The 17,572-nt window shown below is 55.7% G+C and overlaps 7 protein-coding genes across 7 annotated transcripts; 5 read left to right on the top strand and 2 right to left on the bottom strand.

Annotated features, from left to right (window-relative positions):
- Positions 1-2,302, top strand: BZA05DRAFT_333895 (eukaryotic translation initiation factor eIF2A-domain-containing protein; the record flags this gene model as incomplete). The annotated part of the gene is made up of 5 exons (XM_051480707.1): positions 1-98; positions 173-244; positions 298-413; positions 485-994; positions 1,053-2,302. The coding sequence occupies 5 exons, from the start codon at positions 1-3 to the stop codon at positions 2,300-2,302; spliced, it is 2,046 nt and encodes a 681-aa protein (XP_051341802.1).
- Positions 2,303-3,069: 767 nt separating this feature from the next.
- On the bottom strand, positions 3,070-5,634 carry BZA05DRAFT_391737 (uncharacterized protein). The gene is made up of 4 exons (XM_051483012.1): positions 5,103-5,634; positions 4,962-5,026; positions 3,614-4,906; positions 3,070-3,549 (listed from the first exon to the last, which is right to left on the bottom strand). The coding sequence occupies exons 1-4, from the start codon at positions 5,259-5,261 to the stop codon at positions 3,372-3,374; spliced, it is 1,695 nt and encodes a 564-aa protein (XP_051341801.1). The 5' UTR covers positions 5,262-5,634; the 3' UTR covers positions 3,070-3,371.
- Positions 5,635-5,883: 249 nt separating this feature from the next.
- BZA05DRAFT_241117 (ribosomal RNA adenine dimethylase-domain-containing protein) lies at positions 5,884-7,785 on the top strand. The gene is made up of 2 exons (XM_051479917.1): positions 5,884-6,085; positions 6,159-7,785. The coding sequence occupies exons 1-2, from the start codon at positions 5,971-5,973 to the stop codon at positions 7,655-7,657; spliced, it is 1,614 nt and encodes a 537-aa protein (XP_051341800.1). The 5' UTR covers positions 5,884-5,970; the 3' UTR covers positions 7,658-7,785.
- Positions 7,786-7,913: 128 nt separating this feature from the next.
- BZA05DRAFT_434790 (uncharacterized protein) lies at positions 7,914-9,021 on the bottom strand (the record flags this gene model as incomplete). Its single annotated transcript, XM_051486343.1, has 2 exons — positions 8,449-9,021; positions 7,914-8,382 (listed from the first exon to the last, which is right to left on the bottom strand). The coding sequence occupies exons 1-2, from the start codon at positions 8,880-8,882 to the stop codon at positions 7,914-7,916; spliced, it is 903 nt and encodes a 300-aa protein (XP_051341799.1). The 5' UTR covers positions 8,883-9,021.
- A 2,828-nt stretch (positions 9,022-11,849) lies between these two features.
- Positions 11,850-13,862, top strand: BZA05DRAFT_391732 (L-Aspartase-like protein). Its single transcript, XM_051483011.1, has 2 exons — positions 11,850-12,019; positions 12,106-13,862. Exons 1-2 carry the CDS (start codon positions 11,983-11,985, stop codon positions 13,458-13,460), a joined length of 1,392 nt encoding a protein of 463 aa, XP_051341798.1. The 5' UTR covers positions 11,850-11,982; the 3' UTR covers positions 13,461-13,862.
- Positions 13,863-14,588: 726 nt separating this feature from the next.
- BZA05DRAFT_241088 (uncharacterized protein) lies at positions 14,589-15,714 on the top strand. Its single transcript, XM_051479916.1, has 4 exons — positions 14,589-14,689; positions 14,745-14,954; positions 15,010-15,212; positions 15,276-15,714. Exons 2-4 carry the CDS (start codon positions 14,844-14,846, stop codon positions 15,616-15,618), a joined length of 657 nt encoding a protein of 218 aa, XP_051341797.1. The 5' UTR covers positions 14,589-14,689; positions 14,745-14,843; the 3' UTR covers positions 15,619-15,714.
- A 301-nt stretch (positions 15,715-16,015) lies between these two features.
- BZA05DRAFT_241076 (P-loop containing nucleoside triphosphate hydrolase protein) lies at positions 16,016-17,569 on the top strand. Its single transcript, XM_051479915.1, has 3 exons — positions 16,016-16,346; positions 16,421-16,546; positions 16,628-17,569. Exons 1-3 carry the CDS (start codon positions 16,289-16,291, stop codon positions 17,125-17,127), a joined length of 684 nt encoding a protein of 227 aa, XP_051341796.1. The 5' UTR covers positions 16,016-16,288; the 3' UTR covers positions 17,128-17,569.
- The last annotated feature ends 3 nt before the right edge of the window (positions 17,570-17,572 follow it).

The raw sequence follows: 17,572 nt of genomic DNA, 5'->3' as shown, positions 1-17,572 counted from the left end.
ATGCTGACGCAAGCTGTGTATGCGATAGATCGGAGTCTCAAAACCATTGGCATTATTGATGCGTACCCCAAATATGCGGATCTGCCTGGTTTCGCTAAGTACGTTTTCGTCGTCGCGATGGGAATTAATAGGTTGTTGGGGGACTGACGGTTACGTGTTTGTCGGTTTACAGGACGGAGGGGAATATGAGGTGTTGCACCTACAGCCCGTGTGGAAAGTGGTTTGCTTGGGCTACCCCCGAAAAGTAGCACCCTCCTCCCCAGCTCCGATCTGGTTTGTCGCTGACCTCGAGGCAAGTGTCAAGGTTGCGTCGGCGGATACCGGTGAAATCCGTGCTACCCTGCCAACGGAGGCTGTTCACGAGATAGGCTTCTCGCCTCAGGGCAGCTACATTATCACATGGCAGAGACCTAGTACGTTCCCGTCGTTGCGTGATTGGTGGTGATGCTCGTTGTTGCGGTCCGCTGATACCTCTGCTCTCTAGCTAAGCAGGAGGATGGAGCTGCATCGAAGAATCTTAAAGTCTGGAGAACCGAGACCGCCGAGCCAGTCACAGCGTTCGTGCAGAAGCTTCAGACTGGGTGGAACCTTCAGTATACCTATGACGAAAAGTACTGCGCTCGAGGCGTCACCAACGAGGTCCAGTTCTACGAGTCGGACAAGATGGACAAGGTCTGGGGTCATCTGCGTGTCGAGGGCGTGTCGGATTTCGCCCTGGGCCCAGGAAAGAACTATTCGGTAGCTGCATTCGTACCGGAGCGCAAGGGACAGCCAGCCATGGTCAAGGTCTTCCAGGTTCCCAACTGGACCACTGTGCTCTCTCAAAAGAGCTTCTTCAAGGCGGACAGAGTCCAGCTCAAGTGGAACGATCTTGGAACCACTGTGCTGGTCTTTGCTCAAACCGATGCCGACAAGACTGGGAAGAGTTACTACGGCGAGACGAACCTTTACCTCATGACGGTTGCCGGTGGTTCCGACTGTCGTGTTCAATTAGGTATGTTGCCGTCAGGACAATGCGCGCGTGAACTGTCCGATTCTAATTCTTATGGTAGACAAGGAAGGACCGATCCACGACGTGATTTGGTCACCTGACTCGAAGGAATTCGGAGTGGTGTACGGCTTCATGCCCGCCAAGACGACCATTTTCGACTGTCGGGCGAATGTTGTCCACTCACTGCCCGCTGGCCCCCGCAACACGATCCTTTTCTCTCCGCATGCTCGATTCGTGATTGTGGCGGGTTTCGGTAATTTGCAAGGACAGATTGACATCTACGATCGCCAGGCGGGAATGAGGAAGATCACCACCATCGAGTCCTCGAACCCTTCAATCTGCGAGTGGTCGCCCGACGGTCGTCACATCCTCACCGCCACGACTTCTCCTCGCCTCCGCGTCGACAACGGTGTGATGATCTGGCACTACACTGGAGAGCTGATGTACAAGGTCGATATGGAGGAGCTCTACCACGTCCTCTGGCGCCCCCAGCCCGGCGTGCACACTCTTCCCAGCCCGCTCCCTTCGGCACCGGCCCCCCACGCCTCGGCGTTGAGCCACGTTGGCACGGCGACCCCCAAGAAGTCGACCGGTGCCTACCGACCCCCTCACGCTCGTGGATCGGAGACGCCCCTCCATTTCAAGCGTGAGGACGAGGGTGGCGCGGCCCACAACTATGTCAATGGCGGCGGTCCCGGCGGTCTCAATGGCTTCGGCAACAAGGGACGGCGTCGTGAAGTCCCCGGCGCAACTCCCGCCGAGCGTCTTGTCCCCGGTGCGGCTCCCGGCGGCGGCGTCTCCCTGGCAGGAACGGGTGCTGGTGCAGACGAGGACCAAGGCATGTCCAAGGCTGCTCTCAAGAACAAGAAGAAGCGGGAGGCGGCCAAGAAGGCCAAGGCCGAGGCTGAAGCCGCCGGCGTCGTCGAAACCAGGGAGGGCGGCAGAGACGGACTCCGTGTTCCGGGCGGCAACATGCGAAACCGCAGCCGCAACGGCCAGCCCAACGGACGCGGGCGCAGCAAGAGTCGTGGCCCCGACGGCCCGCCGAAAGATGCGCTGGCTGGACCCAAAAAGGTCCAGACTCCTCCTCCACCGCCGCAACCGGCGACGCCATCCATACCGCAGATCAGCGCCGAGGACGCCGCGCAAGACGAGAAGAAGGTTCGCGGCCTGCACAAGAAGCTGAGAGCTATCGAGGAACTCAAGATGCGATTGGCTAAGGGTGAGAAGCTCGAGGACACACAGTTGAAGAAGATCAAAACCGAGGACGGCGTTCGGAAGGAGCTGGAGGGGCTCGGAGCTGATCCTTAATTGGACGCGGCTCTTGACTTCTTTGTGGTTGGGGGTGTTGGGGTGTTGGGGGAGGGGAGGGCATTTTGGTGAGGGGGGAGGGGGGGACGGGGGGAGGGACATCATAACTGTACGATGATTTGATTGATTGAAGGACACACGGACAAGACGGAATGGATGTCAAAACGTAGATGTAGCAATCACAGCTGAACTCCTGCAAGTCTGTTGGTTGTAATGGATAGATATCATTCGTTCTTTGGGGGCGCTTTGGGGCGCTTGGCAGGTTTGGTGTGATGCCAAATGTGGCGGGTGTTTCTAGGTGTTTGGTGTTGGTGTTGGTGTATGTGACGGGTGTGGTGATGGGAAGATGTATGGGGGTTAGCTATATGAATATCTATATCATATCATATTCCCAACTTCTGTGTTTTGTCGTCATGATGTGCTACCAAACGCCGAGTGTTGTTTTTGTGCATGCGACCTAGGTAGCTAGATCATGGCAGTATACCCACACCATGTTCACTCGACCGCTGGACCACTGTTATTCGACGTCGGAATTCTTTAGGCCCTCGAGTAGAGTGGGAGTCGCGAGTGACATCTTGATGCTGTTGGTATCATGGGTGTATATAATTCTGGAGGCGCTTTCCGCTATGCTGGAGCCACCACCGTCAAATCCGTTGTAAGGTGCGGTCACTCAAGGTTTTATGACATCCCGTCTACCGCCGTACTCGAAAGTCTACTCCGACCGTTTCGGACCAACCACCAGTTCATCATTACCGTGCCCCATGAAGCCCGCTCGTAAATGCCCATTTAATTTTCCATGTAATTGTCCGTACAGTAAGATGTAGTATGCTATGTCATGTAATCTAGAAAGCACGTAGGTAAGTAATGGCAACGATCTGATCAAAGGTATACTCCTCTCCATCCGTATCCACCCTATTCCCTTCCCTCCATCCCCTTCCAACCCAACCAACCAACTAGAACACAACAGAACAGAAAAGAAAAAAACAGAAAGAAAAGAGAAGAAAACAAGAACGCCCAAGCCCCATACGCCTTTCGTATCTTTCGTACCACACCATGCTCTTTCCCGTATCTATCGCTTCCTGAGGTCGACCACATCGAATCCCATGTTTTCCATGATGGTGACGTGGCCCGGCTTCTGCGCGTCTGTGTAGATGTTGTCGACCGCGTGCGGGTGGAACAGGCCTTTGTCACGACAAGCGACGATGGTCTGGACGCCCGGGGGGTCGGTGAGACGGAAGACGCCCCATCTGCGGGATGGGTTAGTAAGGTGGTGGATGGGAACAGGGAGGGGAAGGGGGGATGAAGGCTTACGAGGGGGTCTTGGAGGGGGCGCAGACGATAGCGATGCTCTCGGCCATCATGAGCTGGTATCCGGAGTGAGTGTGCAAGTCCACGGAGCTCATGAAGCACGTCTGTGTTGGGTGCGTGTGGATCCAGCCAAAGACCATCAGGTCCTCGTTGTGGCAGTATTCGAACAAAGCCTCCTCGTCTCTGGTGGTGCATGTGTCCGAGGTCGCTGTCTGCTCGGGAATGACGAGGCGGGACACGAACAGCGCGTTTTGGACCAGCTTCCCGCAGAGGACGCCGCATGTCTCGAGGTTGGCGTCCGTGTTGTCTTGGGCGATCGCGAGGAATGTATCGCGCAGCGGGCTCGGGAGGAAGAGGGTACGCAGGCGTGTGCCGTTTTCGAGCGTGGCGGGCATCGAGAATTGGTGCGGCTGCGTGGCAGGCGCAGCGGGTTTCTCGACCACCTTGGGTGGGAGTGCGGGTGCATTGCTGGTAGGGATCTTTGGTGGAAGCGGAGGCGACGTGAAGGCTGGTGGAGTCGGTAAGAGCGGTAGTGGAGGCGCTGGAACATAGACCGTTTGTGAGTGCAGGCTCCGTGGAATGGTAGGATAGAAGCCCGCCCAGTTGCCCTCAATCGGCCGGTTGCGAGTCTCAACCTCATGCTGTGGGAACCCTTGGAAGTCATACTCGCTTGTGGAGTTGCGCTTATTGTAGGAGTCGCGCTTGGAGCCGTTGTGCTGGGAAAGGTCGATTCCCATGCTAAGCGCCTTGATGCTCTCCATCATGTCCTCGTCACCCTCCCTGGCTTCACGTTCCCTCCTCTCCTCAACCGTCTCGTAGTAGCTACGGCGCGAGACCGCCGGATCCTCAGCCGGGACGCGACGAATAACCGTACCCGTATGATCGACGACCACGCCCTTCCCACTCGTGTTGGCCACCGTCTGCCGTCGCTGTAGCTGCGCGCGCTCCCAATTGCCAAACTCCAGCTTCGCGATCTCGAGCGCATAGTTCCGGTCGGTCTCCTGAGTTGTGGTCTCGGCCGCAAGGTTCCGGTCGTTCCGCTCATTATCCGAGGGATGGGATGTTCTCGAGAGCCAGCCGTCTACCGATATACCACGCTGCGCCGCTGCAGGCGCGTGCGGTATCGCCACCCTCTGGCGGGCGGCCACGAGTGCCAGGTACCGGGTTTCCAACCGGGGCTTGATCTGTTCGAGTGTCCGGAAGGCTTCGGGGAGACGGGATTGCAGACGTCGCAGAGCACGCGCATTGTCGGGAAAGTTGCGCTCGGGGTGCTGAATAAGGTACTGGAGCATCAGTCTGTCGAGGTTAGCAGCGACACTTGACGACAAGCGAGGTCGGAAGGGAAACTGACTCTGTCCAGCGCAGCAGAAGGATGTATGCCTGCTGCTCATCGCCTTCCTTGAGGTAGATCTGGGACTGTACGGCACTAATTAGTTCCGCGCGAGAAGCTGGTTGCGGGGCAGCTCTGGAGAGTCAGCTACCAGCTGCCTACCTGCTTGTGCAGTGATTCAGCGGTACGCAGCCAGAATCGCAGCGGGATGAGCGGATTGTAGTCGAACTTGGTCGCCTGCTCTGTGATGTCCCTAAGACTCCGCGGCTCTGCGGACTCGCGCTTCTGCGGCCTAGTTGTAGAAGTGTAGTCAAACTCCATCGTGTCTTTTCGTTGTGGTGGTGGAGCTCCGTATTTCCCTTCTTCGTCTTCTTCTTGTTGTGATTGGCGGGGTAAGGGTGATGGCGGGAGATGCGGCGAGTAGTTTATTCTCGAGCTCGTGTGCAGGGAAAGTAGAACAGGGTGGATGCTCTTGTATTATGTATTTTGAGAGGGAGAAGATTAAATGAACAGAGGACGAGTGATCAAGTGGAGGGGGATGTTCGAAACAGCATCATTCTAGGTATCTTGGTCGGTGATGTCGACTGGTGGGAACATAGGTAGGTGACCGAGTCAAAGTGACTTTGAGCCTGTGACGCGCGGAATGTGTCACGTGGACAGCTGTCCATGGAAGAACACGGGCCAAAACAGTGACTAATACCGCCTGAACGGAACAATCAAGAGTAAAACTGTTCAGGAAAATCGACATTTATTATGCTGCGAGACGGTTTGCGCGAGTCTTTCTTACGACAGCGGACTTTCGTGGAATCTTGGTGCCGGTCTAGGGGCCGGGCCATTTGTGTATGCCGGCCCGCGCCGGCTTGTCGGGTGCGCCACTAGCAGCGCGCCAAGCCACATCCGAGAGAAAATCATGATGCCGAAGTGCTAACGGCCGACCTACAAAAAAAATTCCGTACGTAGATTCCTCAACTCCACTACTTTACGCACCCCTCCATGCCACCTCGACCCCCACCGTAATCTACCGCCCACTATGGCCGCCGTCAATAAACTGGTCAAAGAAGCCATCAAACTCAGCCGTCAGCTATCACCACGCACCGTCGGCTCCCGTAATGCACACTTCGATATCGTGAATCAGGATTTCGCGCGTGATTGCCCCCCACCCCCTCCCTTGCAGTCGAGACCCCTTCGGACACATGGACTGGCCGCTGATTCCCACAGAAAGCACGCTGGATGCTCTGAAGCTCGAAGACACCCACAAGAATGCCCACGTCATTGACATGAACCCAGGCCTCGGCCTGTGGTCCCAGGCCATCTATGACCGCCTCCAACCGAAATCGTACACCCTCCTCGAGCCCAACGATAGCTACCGCGAGCACCTCAAAACGCTGAAGCCCGAGTATCCGAGGATGTCGGTGGTCGGGTTGGACGGCTACGAGTGGGACACCTACACAAAACTTTTCGAAGCGACCCAGTTCCCGGAACCAGCGTTCGAGCCCGGCTTCCAACCCCCACAGTACAAAACTGTGCCGCCCGAAGAAGGACTTAATACCGATCTCCTGTTCGTCGGAAACCTCACCCGGATCTCCTCCTCCCAGCGGCTGATATCGCAGCTGATCGAGACCTGCCTCCTCGGCGGCTGGGTTCAGCGCTTTGGCCGCGTCCGCTTCGTTCTCTGGATGACGAGCATAGACAAAGAGCGGCTGCTCCCCCACGCGCTACAGGGTCGTGCACGCGCTTCGGTCGTCACTGACGCTGCAGCCGAAGTCACTGAAGTTGTTGGGGGTGCCCACCGCACTGGCAGGGGCTTCTCGACGCCGCAATGGGAAGGGGACGTGCCGAAAAAGCGCACACACAAACGTGTACTCAAGTCCAATACGCTCAAACTGAAGGCTGAAGTCGACAAGGTGGAGTTGAGCTACACAAAATGGCAGGAGCAGTGCAAGCTCAACCCATTAGCCCGAACGCTCTGTCGAGGCCCCGCGATTGTGGAGAGATACAGACGCGCCATCCGCGTTTTCCTGGCACACGTCAAGCAGGAGATCTACATCGATGGGCCGGAGGGGACGTATGCGCAGTATGATTTGCCGAAGCTACTCGAGATGTATAACGAGGTGGATATCGAGGCGATGAAAGACAAGCGGGCGGAGGGCTTGACGGAGGAGGAACACGAGAGCTATACCGAGTTCGAGGAGCAGTATTTGCTTTCGATGACACTCGACCGCGCAAAGGAGAACTCCCTGATCGACGAGAAGTACGCTCACTCGCTCCAACCCCCTCTCCTACAGGCATGGCACCCGCGGAATATATCACCCATCGTCCCGTCCGAGAAGGATGTATACCCGCCCAAGAAACTCAATTTGCTCGACTTCCAGCCGAAACTCGCCCACGAGTACTTCCGGCACCCGGATCCTACCGTTAGAGACCAGCGAGTGCGGATATTTACGTGGATCGTACGGACGTGCTTTGGGCTCAGGGCACAGAGTCTCAAGACTGTACTCAAGAACCTGGCACCCGGTGGGGAGTATATCCTCGAAGAACTGCCAGGAGAGATGTCGAAGACTTTGGGGAAGAAGAGGGTGCGATGCCTGACGGTCGACGAGCTCGTCGAGATCACGGCGGCGTGTGAGAGGTGGCCTTTCAAGCCGGTGGATCTGGGATTCGGCGGTTACAACCGGTCCATCACTGCAGAGAAGCACATGAAGTTTAAGCTGGAGTGAGTGGTTGGGTGGATTGTATATTGGATGTGGGTGTATTTGATGGCTGTTTGTATGAGTGATGGATACCTAGAACTCCTCAATGTATGTATGAGTATTGTGTTGCCTGTATTTATGGTATGGCATTCGCTGCGCTTGACCGACCGCATCGAGTATCGTAGTCAATGCCACATACCAGTGCCTAAAACAAAACATCTTCAACGCAAATAGAAATGCAATTATCCGAGTCCATATCTCACGCATCACGCTAAAGCACCGCTTAGTCTCGAGTCTCATTTCCCATCTCGGCCTTCTCATCGTCCTCATTATCCTTATCCTTATCCTCATCGTCATCGCCATCACTCTCCTGACTCCCCTGAATATGTCTCGCCTGTAACCTTACAAGCGCAGCATTATATCTCTCAACCACATGTTCTAGCGCATCTTGATACTCCAACGCTTCTGCCGCAAACTCTCCAATCCGAAGTGCCAACCTCTTGATATCCACCGGATCAGTCTCCTTATCCAACCTCTCCCTAAGCACCCTCAGCACGCCGTCCTTGACACTTCCCGCCTTCTCCTCGCCATCCTCCTCCTCGCCATCCTCCTCCTCGCCATCCTCCTCCTCGCCATCCTCCTCCTCGCCATCCTCCTCCTCGCCATCCTCCTCCTCGCCATCCTCCTCCTCGCCATCCTCCTCCTCGCCATCCTCCTCCTCGCCATCCTCCTCCTCCTCCTCCCCCTCCTCCCTTCCACCCACCTCCCCCCTAAATTTCCCCCCCACCCCCCACCTCTTGATAAAACCTCGTACCCACCTCTCCATCCCCGCCCTCCCGCTCCCACCCCCCCGCTCCCCCCTCCTCTCCAACACCCTGCCGGCAATATCCTCCAGCATATTCCTCTCCAGCTTTACACCCATCTCCTCCAACTGCCCAATATGCGCCAGGACCTGCCGCTCCTCCGCAATGTTGAGCACGCGACCGCGTCGCGGCGGCGCCAGTCGCCGCGATAGCGTTGTTCGCGGCACCCCGTGCTGTGCGGCTGCGCGGCGGAGGGATAATGATGGGTTCGAGACTAGTGCCTCTGTTGCCCGCGACAGGCGGGAGGTGAGCGTGGCGGGGGAGGCGGCGCCGCGCGGGCGTGGGGTTTGTGGGGTTTGGGGCGTGCGCGGGAGGCGGAGGGGTAAGACGGGTGGTAGGGGTGGTAGGGGTGCGCGCGGGGTGGAGGCGTAGCGGGTTGTGGGCGGCATTGCTATGTCGTCGGTGGTGTGGTGGTGAGGCAGGTGGGGAGTGCACTGGTGCAAGACACGCGTAGAGTAATGGAGCTCCAGGGTCTAGTGTAGCTGAGCTATCCGCGTTACTAGTAGAGGCATGGCCTGTGCATTGAGCTCTGCACTCAATGAGACGCCGCCCCCAACCACCACGGTTAATCACGAAATGATTGTAGACGACATACAATGGTTCATTGAGGAGCGAAATCGACTTCACGGACAGGTACTCGATATTTCCATTGACATCACCACCAGCCATTCTCCAACCTTCATTCACTATTTCTGGGAGGATCACGATCACGGCAAAGCTCTTGACATTTGGATAAAAGAATATCATTATATCATTATATCTACTTCCTCCACCTCCACCTCCACCTCCGCCAACCCCACCACAACGTGCCAGCCAGCCAGCCAGCCAGAGCAGAATCAAAATCAAAGGAAAGGAACGGGGTACTTACATATCGTAACACCTCCCCTGAACTCCCGCAGGTTCCTCCCTGCGCCGTTTTTGTTTCCTATTTTTTCCCCTCAGCCTTTTTTTTGTCCCCCATCTTTTTTTTTCTTTTTTTTTCAAGGCTCTATCACCCGAGCTGGGAAGACACACCGCTACTTCAAGTAACGATTGTCTCATGGGAATGCGCAGTGAGCCGATAACACTGCGCGCACACGCTCACTACCTATTATGGGTAGTGAGCTCGGCCCCGCATACTCTAACTAATACTGCGGAGGGGAGGTAACCTATGGCGAATTAGTATCCGCTGGTAACCTCTGTCTAGAGAGAGGGGGGGGGGGGGGGGGACTTACATCACTCCCTCTCGCCACCATTGGGACTCTTGATCCTCATACTCATCCTCCTCACCTCATTCGTTTTTATAACGAAGCGTTGGTTTTTTTTCCAGGACGCTGTAACCTAACTGGTTCAACAACGTCCCAGATCGTCTCCCGGGATTGCAAGGCGAATTTTATCACCGAAGCAGGCTCGACTAGAATATAAGAGCTTCCAGGATTGCCAGGCGAATTTTATCACCGAAGCAGGCTCGACCAGAATCTAGGAGCTCCCGGGAGCTTCCACCGTGGGTGGTTGGTGGTGGGGGTGGGGGGGGGGGGGGAGTATACTGATTCGAAGTTAGTATTCGCTGGTTGACGTCCTCATCATATATCTCCAGAGCGGGGGGAAACTTACTTCACTCCAACCCCCCACCACCTGTTCTGTTCTCCTTCTCATCCTCCCCTCTCCTCCTCTTCCCTGTCTTTTTTTTCTAGGCTCTATCACCCGAGCTAGGTTGTCGATCTGCCGATGCCGCAAATCCGTCTATCTACGTGAACTAAAGGTGGAATTGGGGAATGGGGGTATACGCGTCGAAGGAGGCTGCGCGGTTGAGGACGTGTTAGCTATAGCTATGGCGGTGAGAAAGACGGAGGGAGGGGGGAGGGAGGGAAATACCAAAATAGGCTGGAGAACAAATGTCGATCCGGGTATCACAGAACTATAGTGAAGGACTGGTGGGAGTTAGCATTGTGAACGCGTGATTGCGAGTGAATCACCGGCCGGCTGGCTGGTTGGCTGGTTGGTTGGTGTGGTATGTAGGAGGAAGGAAGGAAAGGAAAGGAAGGACAGGGGGATGGGGGGGGTTTTTTAGGGGAAAATAGGCCGGCCAGCCGCTGTGACTGGTGGGAAAGCTTGTTTCCAAATCGGGGGGTCGGTGCTGAACGATAAGGATGGGGGAGTGGCCCAGGTGGGCTGGACGGATAAGCCTGGCTTTAGTGCTAGCTAGAGCTCTGAGACGTTTGTAGCTGTCGAGCTTAATGGCTGCTAACGAGTCGCGGGATGTCATGGCTAGAACGCGCTGGACGCAGCTGCGAGTACCTTTGGGTTCGACCAAGTCCCCCCAGCACACCCAGTGCTCCCGATAGTTCAGCTAGTCCATGCAATTGAGGGGTGGTTTGTAGTCAATCTATCCAACACTTTACCGCCACGGACTGGACTCAAGCATGCGAGCATACCCGCAACGCAATGAGCGCAAAGCTTGCCCAAGTTCTTAGTGGGTCCAAACTTACTCCCTCCCATCGCCGCTGCACCACGCGTGACGACTCCACACTGGAGGCAATGAAATGTCACCCAAGCTGGCAATGGGATAGTCATGTAGCTGCTACCAACCAACGGCAATATCCAGGAGATGTAGACTATGCTAGTTGCATTGTGCTCGTGGGTACTGAGCTGCACACCTCGAGCTCTCCAGCTCGAGGTACGTAAGCTCCCCAAGCTTCAAAGAAGGCACAGACACACACAGGACCGTGGCCCCCGGATGTCACCGAAGACCACGCGCGGATGTTTAGACTTTAGCCTTTGGGGTGGTGAGTCGAGCTTAGCTTATATTGACATTAAGGTAAAGTTACTACCTTTTGAGTTCGGAAGGGTGGTGATGGTAGATAGCTCATTTACGTGGTCACGGTGCGAATGGAGAGTAATGGAGGGGAGTTCTAGATGCAGATGACAATGGAGAAACGAGAAGAAGGAACGGAGAAGGAGCAAGAACGCTCGTGGCCTGTAGCCTGCTGGGTTGAGGTCAAACCCCCTTCACAAAGTGAGCAGCTTAGGTCATGGTCGAACGAGTCTTGAAGACTTCTACAGCACCAAAAGCGATTCCTCCTTGGGCTTGTAACGTAATGAACACGGGGTGCGCCGCATTCAAGCTTTTTGACAAGTCGATCACCGTGGCAGGCAAGCATATTTCCGAGTGATATATTATGAATCGCGCACAACCTGAACACTCCTTTAGAGTACCTCAGTTTAATCTGTGCAATTACAATCACCTCAAATTTACAACCGATCTCCTCCAGCGGTACTCTTTCGATACGGAGAACAAGATGCATGATGCGAGATCACCAGCGATCACACCAGACGCAGTGACTCAACCCACTCCGTCTTGGCGCAGTTTTTTCCGAGCCCCACTCCACCACTACCCCGCGATGCCCATCCCGACGTCTAGCTCTCCAACACCAATTGCACGTCATACCCCCATCTCCACCCTCAATTCCTCAATTCCCCAATTCCCCAATCACAGCCGCCTAAACCAAAATGTCGACCACAAAGCTCTGGGGCGGCCGCTTCACCGGTCTGTAACTCCCAATTGCGTCTGTCCCGGCTGGCGTGGAAGCAAAGCAAGAAAGAAACTTACACGATACTTCGTTCGTTCACTAGGCGCAACGGACCCGCTCATGACCGTGTACAACGAGTCGATCCACTACGACCGGCACATGCACACAGCGGACGTGCAGGGTTCGCAAGCGTACGCGAAGGCCTTGCACCTGCGCGGGATCCTGACGGAGCACGAGCGCGACGAGCTGATCCGGGGGCTGGACTTGGTGGAGGCGGAGTGGGTCGCTGACAAGTTCGTGATCGTGCCGGGGGTGGACGAGGATATCCACACGGCCAACGAGCGCCGCCTCGGCGAGCTCATTGGCACCCACATCGCCGGGAAGCTCCACACCGGACGATCCAGGAATGATCAAGTCGCCACTGATATGCGCATCTGGCTTAGGGGGAAGCTGGAGGGGATTGAGGAGGCCCTGACGGATCTGCTGAAGGCCCATGTGGGTAGGGCTGAGCAGGATATTAATGTCCTCATGCCCGGGTACACGCATCTGCAGCGGGCCCAGCCCATCAGGTGGAGTCACTGGGTCATGGCGCATGCGTTTGCGTTTGCGAGTGATCTCGAGCGCCTGAGGCAGCTGTACAAGCGCGTAAACCAGTGTCCGCTGGGATCCGGAGCGCTGGCGGGAAACCCGTTCGAGGTTGACCGCGAGTTCCTGGCTAAGGAGTTGGGGTTCGAGGGGGTGGTCGGCAACTCGCTGCTCGGTGTTGCGGACCGTGATTTCGTCGTCGAGACGCTGCAGTGGGCGGCACTGGCCATGAACCACATCTCGAAGTGGGCTGAGGATCTGATCATCTACTCGACCGCGGAGTTCGGCTTCGTCTCGCTGGCGGACGCGTACTCGACCGGCTCTTCGCTCATGCCGCAGAAGAAGAACCCCGACTCGCTCGAGCTGCTGAGGGGCAAGAGCGGCCGCGTGTTCGGCCAGATGGCCGGGTTCATGTACACGCTTAAGGGCCTGCCGTCGACGTACAACAAGGACCTGCAGGAGGACAAGGAGCCGCTGTTCGACTGTGTGCGCACCGTCTCGGACTCCTTCCAGATCGCCACGGGAGTGCTGTCGACGCTCCGCATCAACGAGAAGAAGATGCGCGACTCCCTGACCATGGACATGCTCGCCACTGATCTTGCCGACTACCTCGTCCGCAAGGGCGTGCCGTTCCGCAAGACCCACCACATCTCGGGCGAGGCCGTGCGGCTGGCCGAGGAGCGCGGTGTCTCCGGCATCGACAAGCTTAGCCTCGAGGACTACAAGGGATTGTGCGACGTCTTTGAGGAGGACATGCACACGGAGGTGTTTGACTTTGAGAGGAGTGTCGAGAAGAGGGCGGCCATTGGAGGGCCGGCTCGGCACCGAGTGTTGGAACAGATCGAGAAGGTCAAGGCTGTGCTGAAGCAGTAGGCACGGCGGGATTTCGGGGCGTTTTTCTTTTCTTTTCTTCTTCTTTCACCTCTCTCTTGTTTTATGTATTCGGGTTTCCTTTGTAGGATCTGGTGGGGAGGGGTGGAATAGACTGGTGCTCGTACATACACACGGCTACATCTCCAGTCCTCTGTATGAGGTATGTAGTTGAAGGCAATGGCGCGGCACAGCCCTTTCCTACATAGGGGAACCAACCCAACCGTTGGAGTCAACATGACTGTGTTTGTGTTTGTGTGCAACGCCGCCTCCAGAAGACCAACCAGCCAATCACTAGCTAGCCCCAGGGACCGCCTTATCTCGTATCGTTCAGGCGGGTGGCTAGGAGGAGGGGAAGTTGGAAGCGTTGGTATCAGTTGGCAGATCAGAAACATTGGCATCGGTGAATCAGTAGAGCACGTACCAACCTACTACCTACTAACCCGACTGTTACTGGAGTAATTAGCAGATTCCCAGATATCCACGAATTCATGCGAACGGCGCATCCTATAGCCGATCTCCAGCGCTTGATCGGGATCACCGAGCGATATCGTGGTACTCTCCAGTAGTCCTACGGTCCGAGCGTAGCCTATTCATACAAGTATATAGACTGCAGAGTCTAGACCATCGAGATCCGAGACTGGATTGTTTTTATGGCTTCTCATCCGATCCGGATTCCGACAACCATCACCAAGAAAAAAAAAGTTGCGTGGTCAGCACTTGCACAACCTGGTCGCCAGGTTCTCGGTAGAGTACCGTAATTTTGTTTCCCTTCTGCTCTAGAGTAGAGTATGTACGGTATGTATCCTTCAACGACACCACGAATGCAAGTGGGGTGGATGAGCATGGATTGGGATTCATGCAGCAGCACTGCAGGAAGGAGAAGCGAGAGTCAGTCTGACATGACAGTCTGACTGACTCTCCACCCATCTCCCCGCCAACGCCAAACGCCACTTCCCAACAATCCCATCGCGGCTCCGACCGAACTTTGCGGTTTCACCTCTCGGCGCAACGGCGGCAACGTCGTCGTCGGTATGTTTCAGATCAGCGAAGCCGGGCAAAAAAGGTCAGCCAATAATGAGCGCTGGCGCGCGATCGGTGCTTTCGGGAATCGAGGGCGTGAAGGTGTGCGGCTCGGCCACTCGGGCTGCTCTTGGTTTGCCGAAGAAACACCTGGTGCGACGTCGGAGGGGCACGTGCCCACTTGCCCAGATGGACGACCCGGGCCGAAGGTACCGTTGAACCGTATCCCCATCATCCGCTGGTTGTGCTGATTAGGGTGTAAAGGTATGAATGTGATCAAACACCATACGACCTTCCGTTCCTCAAGGAAGAGATCCTCCGATCGGAGGAGAAGCGATCACCTACTGGAGTGCAATAACTGGAATGCTCTTGGAAGGAGAACCATCGGACGTCTTGAGCTGGACGAACCTTCTATTCGGATGCAGAGCATCAAGAAAGATAGTGTGTGGTTCTAGAAGCCTGCTTCTCTTGCTAGTAACATATATCTACCCGTTTGTTAGCATGATTGATCATTCACTGACGTTAGCAGAGGTCGTGGGGGTCAGCGGAAAACTCACGACGTCTACTGGAAGCAATGATCGCTCGCCTTTTCTTTCCTGCTAGTATTTACCTGGGCGTCGATGGATGTCGCGCTGGCCACCGACGTTCGGATAGCTTCCTCCGAATCCTCTGTTTGGAAGTACTTGCTACGTGTTCGACGAATCGATGGAATCGTTGGCTTCATATTACAGGGCATGTTTCCAGAGGCCTCTGTGGGGGCGTTGTCCACAAGACGGCATCTGATTATTCTAGAAGGCGGGATCCTCCTCCGGTTCTTCGAGGACATATAGATAACCAGACTTCCTCCTCACTTCGCCGATTGAGACCCATTTATATTGCGTTACACCTCTTCTATCCACTCTCTCCGGTGATATCAAGAATCTACCTATTGTATTGCAGCTATATTCGACGCGCACCGTCATCTCGCGTGCCAAAGCTAATTCGATTCTGCCTATTTTCCCACGACGGACCTGCATCGAACCGAACGGAGCCACCGGAGAAATACCTTGACATCTCCCACATAGGCAGTCCAGGCAGCGTTTGCTTTACCGACCGGACGGGTACGGTTGCGGCGTGTGGCGAGGGTGATTGCAGTTGAGTCGCGACGACGCGAGCGGACAAGGAGAAGGCACGGAAGCGAACCGTTGCGTTCGTTCGAGAAGCCAACCCGGTATTTACAGCCTGAAGAAGCGGTCCTTCGGTCCTTCCGCTTTGACCGGCAAGAGGCCTAGGACCGTCTATCTGTCTATCCGATCTCACTATCGGATCCATCTAATCTTGGTGGTACAATCAGCACTCCCACCCAGTCTGCCGACAGACAGGTGCTGGGATCCTGGGAAATTGGCCAGGGCGGAAAAGGGACCCCAGAACGCCAGACCGCCCAGATACAGACTCGCACGCAGTGAAAAAAAGGAAGGCCAGACGCTCAAGGAACATCCCATCCATCTATCCCACGTTCCCCCTCCCCCCTCCCCGTCCCTCTCCTCCTCACCTCCAACACTCCCACGAGCCCTCCGCAGCACGCAGCGTGAAATAAAGAAGCAAGCAAGCACTCAAAAATCCCCACGGCCATCGCCATCTGCATCTGCACCACTTCGCCTAAACATTGGCCTCCGAACCCCTCCACGCACCTTAAGCACTTCGTATTCGATCGGCGCGCGCGTGCCCGCCCGCCCCCTGGACCACTCCATCACCCCCCGTCACCCAGCCCCCGAACCCGGTCCCGACCAGCCCGGCCCAGACAAGACCAGAACAATTATACTTCAGATATGTCGGACAACGCGCCCGAAAGCATCTCGATCACCGTTTGCGGCGACGGCGGTACAGGTATGACGACGCCCGACTGCTAAGATAACCCCCCTTACTTGCGCACGTACTGACCGCCCGCGGCGCACCTACAGGAAAATCTTCCATCTCGCTACGTCTTGTGCGATCCAAGTGGACCCACGAATATGATCCTACCGTCCAAGACAGTTACTCGGTGACCCGTATCGTCGACGGGCGGACGTACCATCTTAACCTTACCGGTACCCACCCATCCACCCACCCGCCATCCACAGAGTTGCCGGGAGAGACAATGTGTACGAGTGGTCGCTAACGACTCGCAGACACTGCCGGACAGGAAGAGTACCGTGGACTATGGGCAGCGTCCAACCTCGAGGCGGACGCATACTTGCTTGTGTACGACATCACAACCTCCGAGTCGCTCGTGGCGCTCGACTATTTCAACGACCTGATCGAGATGGAGTCCGAGGAGCGTATGACGCGTCCGGGCGCCGTACCGCACATCAAAATCGTTGCCGGCAATAAGTGCGATCTCGCGAATTCGAGGGCCGTGACCAGTGCGCAAGGACTCATCTGGGCCCGGGATCACGATTGCGGGTTTATGGAGACTAGTGCTAGGAACGTCGTCAACATCGAGGAGACGTTCGAGCTGCTCGTCCGAAGAGTCGTTGCCGCACGAGAGGCGGTCAAGAACGGTGCGCCCTACAAACCCGGTACAGCCGCCCACCAGGGCGAGGAAAAGCAGAAGAAGGAGATCAGTAGTATGGACGACTACGACGACGACGACAGGGCGGAGAAGAAGTGGTGTTGCGCGATTATGTAGTCGGCCTGCTCTCGACTGTTGACCTGCTTGGACATATCTCTGCCGGTTTTGTTATCCTACGGGCGGGAGGATTTGCACATTCGAGTGCCCGGGCATGAGTGATGAAACCAGATGCTCTGCTCATTCCCATGACAGCGACAATTACGATGATGCATGCCTACTCATTTCTTGCTGCTACGCTGCTATCGCATTGTCCTCTTCTGCCATTATACTTTTCTTTCATCTTACACCCTCCTTTACTCCTCTCTTTCATGTTTCTCCTCTGTTGATACTCCTATTCATTCATACGTTTGTGATTTGACGGATACCCTTTCTGTTCTATTTTCCTTTCTCTGTATTTTTTATTTTCCCCTTTCTTTTCTTACTGTTGATAGATAGGGATTGTGCGTTGGGGATTGCTGCTACATACTTACTGACTACTGCTGGATTTTTCTTTTCTTTGTAC

Source organism: Tricharina praecox (genome assembly GCF_024521635.1).
Source record: "Tricharina praecox strain CBS 144465 chromosome Unknown BZA05scaffold_6, whole genome shotgun sequence".
In the NCBI taxonomy this organism is placed as follows: domain Eukaryota; kingdom Fungi; phylum Ascomycota; class Pezizomycetes; order Pezizales; family Pyronemataceae; genus Tricharina; species Tricharina praecox.
Note: the sequence above shows the minus strand (reverse complement) of the source record. Positions and strands in the feature narration are given on the sequence as shown.

What these genes read in the sequence shown, in the direction of transcription:
- BZA05DRAFT_391737 (XM_051483012.1), bottom strand. Translation starts at nt 5,261, where the DNA reads ATGGAGTTTGACTACACTTCTACAACTAGGCCGCAGAAGCGCGAGTCC. An exon ending in CTGAATCACTGCACAAGCAG is followed by an intron (nt 5,027 to 5,102) that starts GTAGGCAGCTGG and finishes AGTGCCGTACAG; the next exon opens with TCCCAGATCTACCTCAAGGA. An exon ending in GCCCCCTCCAAGACCCCCTC is followed by an intron (nt 3,550 to 3,613) that starts GTAAGCCTTCAT and finishes CCCATCCCGCAG; the next exon opens with ATGGGGCGTCTTCCGTCTCA.
- BZA05DRAFT_241117 (XM_051479917.1), top strand. Translation starts at nt 5,971, where the DNA reads ATGGCCGCCGTCAATAAACTGGTCAAAGAAGCCATCAAACTCAGCCGT. An exon ending in CGTGAATCAGGATTTCGCGC is followed by an intron (nt 6,086 to 6,158) that starts GTGATTGCCCCC and finishes TGATTCCCACAG; the next exon opens with AAAGCACGCTGGATGCTCTG.
- BZA05DRAFT_391732 (XM_051483011.1), top strand. Translation starts at nt 11,983, where the DNA reads ATGTCGACCACAAAGCTCTGGGGCGGCCGCTTCACCG. An exon ending in CTGGGGCGGCCGCTTCACCG is followed by an intron (nt 12,020 to 12,105) that starts GTCTGTAACTCC and finishes TTCGTTCACTAG; the next exon opens with GCGCAACGGACCCGCTCATG.
- BZA05DRAFT_241088 (XM_051479916.1), top strand. Translation starts at nt 14,844, where the DNA reads ATGCTCTTGGAAGGAGAACCATCGGACGTCTTGAGCTGGACGAACCTT. An exon ending in GAAGCCTGCTTCTCTTGCTA is followed by an intron (nt 14,955 to 15,009) that starts GTAACATATATC and finishes TGACGTTAGCAG; the next exon opens with AGGTCGTGGGGGTCAGCGGA. An exon ending in CGTTGGCTTCATATTACAGG is followed by an intron (nt 15,213 to 15,275) that starts GCATGTTTCCAG and finishes TTATTCTAGAAG; the next exon opens with GCGGGATCCTCCTCCGGTTC.
- BZA05DRAFT_241076 (XM_051479915.1), top strand. Translation starts at nt 16,289, where the DNA reads ATGTCGGACAACGCGCCCGAAAGCATCTCGATCACCGTTTGCGGCGAC. An exon ending in TTGCGGCGACGGCGGTACAG is followed by an intron (nt 16,347 to 16,420) that starts GTATGACGACGC and finishes GCGCACCTACAG; the next exon opens with GAAAATCTTCCATCTCGCTA. An exon ending in GTACCATCTTAACCTTACCG is followed by an intron (nt 16,547 to 16,627) that starts GTACCCACCCAT and finishes AACGACTCGCAG; the next exon opens with ACACTGCCGGACAGGAAGAG.